This window comes from Berghia stephanieae, chromosome 6, assembly GCF_034508935.2.
Source record: "Berghia stephanieae isolate SIO BIC M18660-M18661 chromosome 6, UCSD_Bste_1.3, whole genome shotgun sequence".
Taxonomy (NCBI): domain Eukaryota; kingdom Metazoa; phylum Mollusca; class Gastropoda; order Nudibranchia; family Aeolidiidae; genus Berghia; species Berghia stephanieae.
Window position 1 is genome coordinate 27,153,527 of NC_088365.1, and position 12,500 is coordinate 27,166,026.

General features: G+C 39.2%; 1 protein-coding gene across 2 annotated transcripts in view; it reads right to left on the reverse strand.

Annotated features, from left to right (window-relative positions):
• Positions 1-12,500, reverse strand: part of LOC144974769 (uncharacterized) — a 53,905-nt gene that overhangs the window by 17,491 nt on the left and 23,914 nt on the right. For both annotated transcript variants that reach the window (XM_078918013.1, XM_078918012.1), the window contains exon 3: positions 9,631-9,697. In XM_078918013.1, the coding sequence (XP_078774139.1) occupies positions 9,631-9,697 (67 nt within the window). The remainder of the gene's footprint in view (positions 1-9,630; positions 9,698-12,500) is intronic.

The window sequence follows — 12,500 nt, forward strand, 5'->3', positions numbered from 1 at the left end:
ACAATAGCAATAACAACGACAACAACACTAACCAACCACCACCATCACAACCACTACCAATACCACAACCACCACCACCACCACCACCACCACCACCACCACCACCACCACCACCACCACCACCACCAATACCACAACCACCACCAATACTTCCACCACCACCACCACCACCACCACAACCACAACAACTATCAATACCACAACCACCACCACCACAATTATCACAACCACCACCAATACCACAACCACCACCACCAGCAACAACAACAACAACAACAACAACAACAACAACAACAACAACAACAAAACACCACCACCACCACCAAGAATGAAATTTCCTACCAATTTCCGACATTTCCAACCAAGTATGAAATTTCCTACCAATTTCCGACCAAGTATGAAATTTCCTACCACTTTCCTACCAAGTATGAAATTTACTACCAATGTCCGACCAAATATGAAATTTCCGACCAAGTATGAAATTTCCTACCAATTTCCGACCAAGTATAAAATTTCCTACCAATTTCCGACCAAGTATGAAATTTCCTACCAATTTCCGACCAAGTATGAAATTTCCTACCAATTTCCGACCAAGTATGAAATTTCCTACCAATTTCCGACCAAGTATAAAACTTCCTACCAATTTCCGACATTTCCGATAAAGTATGAAATTTTTTACCAATTTCCGACATTTTCGACCAAGTATGAAATTTCCTACCAATTTCCGACCAAGTATGAAATTTCCTACCAAGTATGCAACTTCCTAGCAATTTCCGACCAAACATGAAATTTCCTACCAATTTGAAATTTCTCACCAATTACCAACCAAGTATGAAATTCCCTACCAATTTCCGATATTTCCAACCAAGAATCAAATCTCCTACCAATTTCCGAAATTTCCAACCAAGTATGAAATTTCCTACCAATTTTCGACCAAGTATGAAATTTCCTACCAAGTATGCAACTTCGTACCAATTTCCGACATTTCCGATAAAGTATGAAATTTTTTACCAATTTCCGAAATTTTCGACCAAGTATGAAATTTCCTACCAATTTCCGACCAAGTATGAAATTTCCTACCAAGTATGCAACTTCCTACCAATTTCCGACCAAGCATGAAATTTCCTACCAAGTATGAAATTTCTCACCAATTACCAACCAAGTATGAAATTCCCTACCAATTTCCGATATTTCCAACCAAGAATCAAATCTCCTACCAATTTCCGAAATTTCCAACCAAGTATGAAATTTCCTACCAATTTTCGACCAAGTATGAAATTTCCTACCAAGTATGCAACTTCGTACCAATTTCCGACATTTCCGATAAAGTATGAAATTTTTTACCAATTTCCGACATTTTCGACCAAGTATGAAATTTCCTACCAATTTCCGACCAAGTATGAAATTTCCTACCAAGTATGCAACTTCCTACCAATGTCCGACATTTCCAACCAAGAATCAAATTTCCTACCAATTTCCGACATTTCTGATCAAGTATGAAATTTCCTACCAATTTCCGCCCAAGTATGAAATTTCCTACCAATTTCCGACCAAGTATAAAATTTCCTACCAATTTCCGACCAAGTATGAAATTTCCTACCAATTTCCGACCAAGTATGACATTTCCTACCAAGTATGAAATTTCTCACCAATTACAAACCAAGTATGAAATTTCCGACCAAGTGTGAAATTTCCTACCAATGTCCGACATTTCCAACCAAGAATCAAATTTCCTACCAATTTCCGACATTTCTGACCAAGTATGAAATTTCCTACCAATTTCCGCCCAAGTATGAAATTTCCTACCAATTTCCGACCAAGTATAAAATATCCTACCAATTTCCGACCAAGTATGAAATTTCCTACCAATTTCCGACCAAGTATGAAATTTCCTACTAATTTCTGACCAAGTATAAAAATTCCTACCAAATTCCGACCAAATATGAAATTTCCTACCAATTTCCGACCAAGTATGAAATTTCCTACCAATTTCCGACCAAGTATGAAATTGCCTACTAAGTATGCAACTTCCTCCCAATTTCCGACCAAGTATGCAACTTCCTACCAATTTCCAACAAAGTATGAAATTTCCTACCAATTTCCGACCAAGTGTGAAATTTCATACCAATTTCCGACATTTCCAACCAAGTATGGAATTTCCTACCAATTTCCGACATTTCCGACCAAGTATGAATTTCCTACCAATTTCCGACCAAGTATGAAATTTCCTATCCACTTTCCTACCAAGTATGAAATTTACTACCAATATCCGACCAAATATGAAATTACCTACCAATTTCCGACCAAGTATGAAATTTCCTACCAATTTCCAATCAAGTATGAAATTTCCTACCAATTTCCGACCAAGTGTGAAATTTCCTACCAATTTCCAACATTTCCAACCAAGAATGAAATTTCCTACCAATTTCCGACATTTCCAACCAAGTATGAAATTTCCTACCAATTTCCGACCAAGTATGAAATTTCCTACCACTTTCCTACCAAATATGAAATTTACTACCGATATCCGACCAAATATGAAATTTCCCACCAATTTCCGAACAAGTATGAAATTTCCTACCAATTTCCGACCAAGTATGAAATTCCCTACCAATTTCCGACCAAGTATGAAATTTCCTACCAATTTCCAACCAAGTGTGAAATTTCCTACCAATTTCCAACATTTCCAACCAAGAATGAAATTTTCTACCAATTTCCGACATTTCCAACCAAGTATGAAATTTCCAACCAATTTCCGACATTTCCGACCAAGTATAAAATTCCCTACCAATTTCCGACCAAGTATGAAATTTCCTACCAATTTCCGACCAAGTATTAAATTTCCTACCAATTTCCGACCAAGTATGAAATTTCCTACCAATTTCCGACATTTCCGACCAAGTATAAAATTCCCTACCAATTTCCGACCAAGTATGAAATTTCCTACCAATTTCCGACCAAGTATTAAATTTCTTACCAATTTCCGACCAAGTATGAAATTTCCTACCAATTTCCGACCAAGTATGAAATATCCTACCAAGTATGCAACTTCCTACCAATTTCCGACCAAGTATGAAATTTCCAACCAAGTATGAAATTTCTCACCAATTACCAACCAAGTATGAAATTCCCTACCAATTTCCGATATTTCCAACCAAGAATCAAATCTCCTACCAATTTCCGAAATTTCCAACCAAGTATGAAATTTCCTACCAATTTTCGACCAAGTATGAAATTTCCTACCAAGTATGCAACTTCGTACCAATTTCCGACATTTCCGATAAAGTATGAAATTTTTTACCAATTTCCGACATTTTCGACCAAGTATGAAATTTCCTACCAATTTCCGACCAAGTATGAAATTTCCTACCAAGTATGCAACTTCCTACCAAAGTCCGACATTTCCAACCAAGAATCAAATTTCCTACCAATTTCCGACATTTCTGATCAAGTATGAAATTTCCTACCAATTTCCGCCCAAGTATGAAATTTCCTACCAATTTCCGACCAAGTATAAAAATTTCCTACCAATTTCCGACCAAGTATGAAATTTCCTACCAATTTCCGACCAAGTATGACATTTCCTACCAAGTATGAAATTTCTCACCAATTACAAACCAAGTATGAAATTTCCGACCCAAATGTGAAATTTCCTACCAATGTCCGACATTTCCAACCAAGAATCAAATTTCCTACCAATTTCCGACATTTCTGACCAAGTATGAAATTTCCTACCAATTTCCGCCCAAGTATGAAATTTCCTACCAATTTCCGACCAAGTATAAAATATCCTACCAATTTCCGACCAAGTATGAAATTTCCTACCAATTTCCGACCAAGTATGAAATTTCCTACTAATTTCTGACCAAGTATAAAATTCCTACCAAATTCCGACCAAATATGAAATTTCCTACCAATTTCCGACCAAGTATGAAATTTCCTACCAATTTCCGACCAAGTATGAAATTGCCTACTAAGTATGCAACTTCCTCCCAATTTCCGACCAAGTATGCAACTTCCTACCAATTTCCAACAAAGTATGAAATTTCCTACCAATTTCCGACCAAGTGTGAAATTTCATACCAATTTCCGACATTTCCAACCAAGTATGGAATTTCCTACCAATTTCCGACATTTCCGACCAAGTATGAATTTCCTACCAATTTCCGACCAAGTATGAAATTTCCTATCCACTTTCCTACCAAGTATGAAATTTACTACCAATATCCGACCAAATATGAAATTACCTACCAATTTCCGACCAAGTATGAAATTTCCTACCAATTTCCAATCAAGTATGAAATTTCCTACCAATTTCCGACCAAGTGTGAAATTTCCTACCAATTTCCAACATTTCCAACCAAGAATGAAATTTCCTACCAATTTCCGACATTTCCAACCAAGTATGAAATTTCCTACCAATTTCCGACCAAGTATGAAATTTCCTACCACTTTCCTACCAAATATGAAATTTACTACCGATATCCGACCAAATATGAAATTTCCACCAATTTCCGAACAGTATGAAATTTCCTACCAATTTCCGACCAAGTATGAATTCCCTACCAATTTCCGACCAAGTATGAAATTTCCTACCAATTTCCAACCAAGTGTGAAATTTCCTACCAATTTCCAACATTTCCAACCCAAAAATGAAATTTTCTACCAATTTCCGACATTTCCAACCAAGTATGAAATTTCCAACCAATTTCCGACATTTCCGACCAAGTATAAAATTCCCTACCAATTCCGACCAAGTATGAAATTTCCTACCAATTTCCGACCAAGTATTAAATTTCCTACCAATTTCCGACCAAGTATGAAATTTCCTACCAATTTCCGACATTTCCGACCAAGTATAAAATTCCCTACCAATTTCCGACCAAGTATGAAATTTCCTACCAATTTCCGACCAAGTATTAAATTTCTTACCAATTTCCGACCAAGTATGAAATTTCTACCAATTTCCGACCAAGTATGAAATATCCTACCAAGTATGCAACTTCCTACCAATTTCCGACCAAGTATGAAATTTCCAACCAAGTATGAAATTTCCTACCAATTTCCAACCTAGTATGAAATTTCCTACCAATTTCCGACATTTCCAACCAAGAATGAAATTTCCTACCAATTTCCGACATTTCCAACCAAGTATGAAATTTCCTACCAATTTCCGACATTTCCGACCAAGTATGAAATTTCCTACCAATTTCCGAGCAATTATGAAATCTCCTACCACTATCCTACCAAATATGAAATTTACTACCAGTATCCGACCAAATATGAAATTTCCTATCAATTTCCGACCAAGTATGACATTTCCTACCAATTTCCGACCAAATATAAAATTTCCTACCAATTTCCGACCAAGTATTAAATTTCCTACCAATTTTCGACCAAGTATGAAATTTCCTACCAATTTCCGACCAAATATGAAATTTTCTACCAATTTCCGACCAAGTATTAAATTTCCTACCAATTTCCGACCAAGTATGAAATTTCCTACCAATTTCCGACATTTCCGACCAAGTATAAAATTCCCTACCAATTTCCGACCAAGTATGAAATTTCCTACCAATTTCCGACCAAGTATTAAATTTCTTACCAATTTCCGACCAAGTATGAAATTTCCTACCAATTTCCGACCAAGTATGAAATATCCTACCAAGTATGCAACTTCCTACCAATTTCCGACCAAGTATGAAATTTCCAACCAAGTATGAAATTTCCTACCAATTTCCAACCTAGTATGAAATTTCCTACCAATTTCCGACATTTCCAACCAAGAATGAAATTTCCTACCAATTTCCTACATTTCCAACCAAGTATGAAATTTCCTACCAATTTCCGACATTTCCGACCAAGTATGAAATTTCCTACCAATTTCCGAGCAATTATGAAATCTCCTACCACTATCCTACCAAATATGAAATTTACTACCAGTATCCACCAAATATGAAATTTCCTATCAATTTCCGACCAAGTATGACATTTCCTACCAATTTCGACCAAATATAAAATTTCCTACCAATTTCCGACCAAGTATGAAATTTCCTACCAATTTTCGACCAAGTATGAAATTTCCTACCAATTTCCGACCAAATATGAAATTTCCTACCAATTTCCGACCAAGTATGAAATGTCCGACCAATTTACGACATTTCCGACCAAGTATGAAATTTCCTACCAATTTCCGACATTTCCGACCAAGTATGAAATTTCCTACCAATTTCCACCAAGTATGACATTTCCTACCAAGTATGCAACTTCTTCCAATTTTCGACCAAGTATGAAATTTCCTACCAATTTCCGACATTTCCGACCAGCTATCTGGATCCCTTTGGACTGATTCAGCAACCAAAAATTGAATTTATTTATACCCCTAAATATGAGACTTTGGTAGAGTTAACAAATTTTATTGAGAAGAATTGAATACAGATAATTTCTTCTAATACAATTAACTAAGATTCCATCCCATTCTTCTTCACAGCAGATCCTGGTGGATCCCAAATAGGCCAATGGAACTCTCTGGATTTTAAATGTTCTTGTCGCCAGGTATATAACAGCATAATAACGCCGTTTTAATGCTATTGGTCACAAATAACCACCCAATACCACAACCACCACCACCACCAATACTTCTACCACCACCAATACCACCAATATCTCCACCATCAGTAATACCACTACCACCACAACCACTGAACTAACCACCACCAACATCAATACCTACCACTACCAACAACAACAACAACAACAACAACAACAGCAACAACAACAACAACAACAACAACAACAACAACAACAACAACAACAAAATCAACAACAACTACAATAGCAATAACAACAACACCAACCAACCACCGCCATCACAACCACTACCAATAACACAATCACCACCACCACCACCAATACTTCCACCACCACCACCACCACCAATACCACAACCACCACCAATACCACAACCACCACCAATACTTCCACCACCACCACCAATACCACAACCACCACCACCACCAATATCACAACCACCACTAATACTGGCACCACCACCACCAATACCACAGCCGCCATCAATACTTCCACCACCACCACCACTATCACAACCACCACCAATACTTCCACTACCACCACCAATACCACACCCGCCATCAATACTTCCACCACCACCACCACCACCACCACCACCACCACCACCACCACCACCACAACCACCAATACTTTCACCACCACCATCAATACCACAACCGCCATCAATACTTCCACCACCACCAATACCACAACCACCACCACCAGCAGCAACAACAACAACAATAACAACAACACCACACCACCAACAACACAACCACCACCACCCCCATTATATCCCGAGTTGTTTATTCCATAAGAGTCCACCCATCCTGCAGCCATAACAAGCCCATAGGGACAGAGAGAGAGAGAGAGAGAGAGAGAGAGAGAGAGAGAGAGAGAGAGAGAGAGAGAGAGAGAGAGAGAGAAAGACCCTACTATAATTGCCACCACACTTGATAGGTCATTCAGGCCACGAGGTGTGCTGACATTCATTTGTCACGTGTCCAATCTCTCAGGGCATTTTCTAATGGTGACAACAACAATACTAACAAGAGTAACGGCAGTAGCAGCAGCAACAACAATAACAACAGAAACAATAAGAAAAACAGCAACAACAACAGAAACAACAGCAACAACAAAGACAAAGATAATAACAACAACAGCAGCAACAAAAGCAACAGCAGAAACAACAACAGCAACAACAACAACAGAATCAACAACAAAAACAACAACAGTAAAAACAACAGCAACAACAACAGCAACAGCAACAATAGAAACAACAATAGCCACAACAGCAACAACAACAGAAACAACAACAAAATCAACAACAGCAACAACAACAGCCACAACAGCAACAACAACAACAGAAACAACAACAGAAAAAACAACAACAACAACAGAAACAACAACAACAACAATAGTAAAAACAACAACAGCAACAACAACAACAACAGAAAAAACAACAACAACAACAGAAAAAACAACAACAACAAAAGGAAACACATCAATACATCACATATAATCCAGACAGACAACAGATAAACATTTGGTACGGCAAGTGAAGTGATACACACTAATGTTTTTATACTGTTTCCTATTGAATGAAGAAGGGTTTTGAGCCCGAAACTTTCGGTGTAGTATATCGATTTGTTTCTGTTTTTGGTTCGTTTGTTGTTGATTTTTTTTTATTTTTGTTGTTGATTTTTTCTTTGATGGGGGAAGGGGTTTGTTTTTGTTCTTTATTTGTCTTTTGTTGTGTTTTTTTTTTTCTTGTTATCTTTTTTATTTTTTATTTTTTTTTGGAGGGTTTTGTTTTGTTGAGGTTTTTTTTTTTGGTCGGGGTTTTTTTTTTTTGGTGGGGAGGGCGGGGGTAGTAGTTATTATCATTGTTTTTTAATTACATTTTACTGTCCACACCATTATAATTAAACAGATCAACATAAAATCTTGGTTTTTATATAATCCTTCTCCTCAATAAAACATATCAACAAAACCCAAGACTGATATTTTTGGTTACAAATTCCCTTTTCAGCACCTAATGATCACGACATAATACCGTTTTGAAGCGATGGGTCACCACCACTAATGTAACCCGTTCTTCGGAGGACTAATAATGAATAGGTTACATATTGGATTAAAAGGTGACATAACGATTTAAATAGCAGGATCTATAGGCAGATTCTAAGGATTACGGGACATAAAAGAGCGAAATTGGATGATCTTTATTGACGACCAGCATATACGTAAGGGGCAGCGCGGCTCAGTGGTACGGTCTTTGCTTCCTACCCGAAAGGTACCGAGTTCAATCACCCGCCGCTGCGTTATGTGGCCTTGAGCAAGTCACCTCGCCCCAGCTCACTTTGCGGCGCTGCTCTGCGGCTGACGCCTGGGTTATTCCAGTGTTCCCTTGGAATAGATCATAAAGACAAATTTCCCCTTGGTGATGAATAAAGGGAATTTTATTTATTTATTTATTTATTTTATATTTAGACTAAAAAATAAGACACCATCACTCTGAAACCAGAATATTAACAATTACACAAGGTATGTATACAGTCCTCCGGGAGAGTGATTTTACCCTTCCAATGAGACTGGAACCAGTTTTGTTCCCTGTCTTAAACACTTTGATTTTTGGTTGGGCGACCCGGGGTGGTGGGTGTGGACTGACGGAGGGCGGGTGGGGCCGGGAGGTATAGGCGCCAAAAATAAAAGATAGACAGAGAGGGATGGGTACCTAATGATTCTTAGATTGGAAAGGTCACGCATCTTGTCTTGCCTTGGGTGAGATCGTGGGTGAGCCCAAGTTAACGGGGGTGATTTGATTGGGGGGAAAAAAAGAATGAAAGGGATGGGGTGGAGGGAGGAAGGTAGTTGGTGGGCTTGGTTTTAGGTGCTAATTACTATCAATTCATAAAAAGTGACTCTCTCTCTCTCTCTCTCTCTCTCTCTCTCTCTCTCTCTTTCTCTCTCTCTCTCTCTCTCTCTCTCTCTCTCTCTCTCTCTCTCTCTCTCTCTCTCTCCCCACCCCCCTCGATCCATTCATTCATCAAACCAACTCACCCTTGGAATCTTCTGACGTTTCAGGCTAAGTTCAAACTCATCAGCCGCCGTGGCAAAGTTCAACAACCTGTGGGAGAATAAGAGAGAAACATTGAGAGGTAGGGCAACATCAGTCACAATGAGCATGGAGCTGCTACAAGCTGTGAACAGTAAAAATCTATGTCAGGGCAACATCAGTCCCAGTGAGCACGGAGCTGCTACAAGCTGTGAACAGTAAAAATCTATGTCAGGGCAACATCAGTCCCAGTGAGCACGGAGCTGCTACAAGCTGTGAACAGTAAAAATCTATGTCAGGGCAACATCAGTCACAGTGAGCACGGAGCTGCTACAAGCTGTGAACAGTAAAAATCTATGTCAGGGCAACATCAGTCACAGGGAGCACGGAGCTGCTACAAGCTGTGAACAGTAAAAATCTTGGTCTAAAAAATGAGCTAGGAAAAGTAACCGGAAATGAAGCAGATTGGAACCTGGGTTTGAAGCATAATCCGTCCAAAATTAAATGAATGTTGGTGCGCAAAGCTCGTATGTAGACTTCAGAGGTTTGATCCGCCGATCGTGAAAAATCGAGACTTCAGAGGTTTGATCCGCCAACCATCAATGATAAAAAAAAATACTCACGGTTTGTTTGTTTTGTTTTTTTGTTTTTTTTGTTTTTATTATTCAAGTAATTCGAAGCCCCAATATGCGCCACGCACAGGATAGGCTTTCACTCATCGCCGCAGGTCAGAGATGATTTCATAAGGCGTTATACTCTAACTTTATTCTTATTTTCCTCGCTAATTTAACTTTAAAATGTATTTTTAAAAAAAAAGAAGAAGAAAAAAAAAATGAGATTTTATATAGAGCGATATACACTAAACGTGCTCAAAACGCTTTACAGGGGGTCCCTAGCCAACATAAGTAAAATAAAATAAAATTCCCTTTATTCATCCCATAGGGGAAACTTGTCTCTATGGTCTATTCCAACGGAAGACTGGAATAATCCAGGCGTCAGTCGCAGTGCAGCGCTGGAAATTGGGCTAAGGCGAGGCGACTTGCTAAAAAACACACAGGGCAGCGACGGGTGATCGACTCGGTACCTTTCGGGTACGAAGCAAATACCGTACTGCTGAGCCACGTTGCCCCCCGTTTATGAGACATGACGCCTGTTAGACGATAAAACAATGTTGTTGGGGTTTTTTTTTCCAACAGATAGAACGCTGCTAATGGCCAGGTCTTCATTTTACACCTGAGCGCGAAGAAAGAATGTTGAGTAAATAGCCTTTTCCAAGGACTCAACTATGTGCCGCTCAGAGCGGGGCTCGAACCCAGGAAGCCGAGTGTCATACCAAAAGACCACATGGCCGCACATTTTAGATTTTAATTAATTTGCTGGCATTTTCAATTTTTCTGAAGATAAAATGATACATACACAACTATTAAAAAAACATAGCGGGTTGAAGGGGCGGGGGGGGGGGGGGTGAGGAAATCAAGAAGAAGGGATATCCTCTAATCACAAGTTAAATATCCGATACAACGTGACGCCCGTATCAAAACACATGTGAAGGCTTAACCCCGACAGAACCTCACGCCACGATGCCGGTCGCATGATTCCTGTCGTGCTTGCTTACTACCTGCAAGTTGAATGAGAGAGCGGAGCGGCACGTCGCGATGTTACGATTGAAAATAAAAAAGTGTGTGTGAACGTGTGTGTGTCGCGTGTGTGTATGATAGGCATGGGAGTGTGTTTGTGTTTGTGTGTGTGTGTGTGTGTGTTTGTGGTAGGGGAATGTGTGTGTGTAGCCTTAGTGAGATTCCATTAGATAATGTAACAAGAAGTTATTTTGTCACTGGCTGTGATTTCCTGTGACTGTGATGATCAGGTGGCTTGAGCTGGCGGTTACATCACGCCAAACAGACAACCACCCCCCCTCCTCCCCCCCCCCCCACACACACACCCCACCTACCACCCCAACTTTCTCTCTCCATTGACCTGACAATAAGTTATGACCTACCGCCTCAAAACGGTATTATGCCGAGATGGAAGAGATTCCAAAAAAGAAAAAAAAATTCATAGTAAAAACTATGAGGCATGGGTTGTCACGTGGCCTTCGTAAAGTTATGGCCTGACACTGACCAACATATTACGTAAAATGCCAGTCTTTTACCACAAAAGAAAACAAATCGTGAGTTGTATTCAATAGTTCAACCAATGACTAGGCGTTGCAAAAAACAAATAATGACGTCAAACTGCCAGTCCTTTTGGATTTCCGTGTCAGGCTATAGATAGTATGCAGATGACGTCACTCAGGCCTTTGTTATTGTTTTTGCCATCCGCGTTTGTGAGTTGTTCTCACTTAACTGTATAAACCAGACTATAAAAGTTCATGGTTACACAGAGTTTGTGTGTTGGTCCGTTATACTTCCGGATGGCAATGTTGTGAACTCCTTGGCCAAGCGCATTCTATCTATAACATAACGATAGCTACGGTTGTTATTGAGCGTGGCCTTCGGAAACTCAACAAATTATGACGTCAAAAGACAAGTCTTTGGCCACAAAAGAAAACAAATCGTGAGTTGCATTCATCAGTTCAACCAATGGGATCACTTGTTTCCTTGACCACTACTAAAGACAACTCACGAGGCGGTCCCCAAACCTAAAAATGACGTCAAGTGGGTTAAATGTATTGAACGTTTGTTTGTTTGTTTTTTTTTTACCGAAACGTGGAATATAACACCATAAAATATTTTTTTATTGATTTATTATTTGTTTGAGCACTATGTACGGCTATTTATTGTGGTCTTGGAGTATGACACTCGCTTTTGGACCGGATGGTCCTGAGTTCGAGTTGAGTCTTTGGAAAGGTTCTTTACTCACATACTCTCACCGT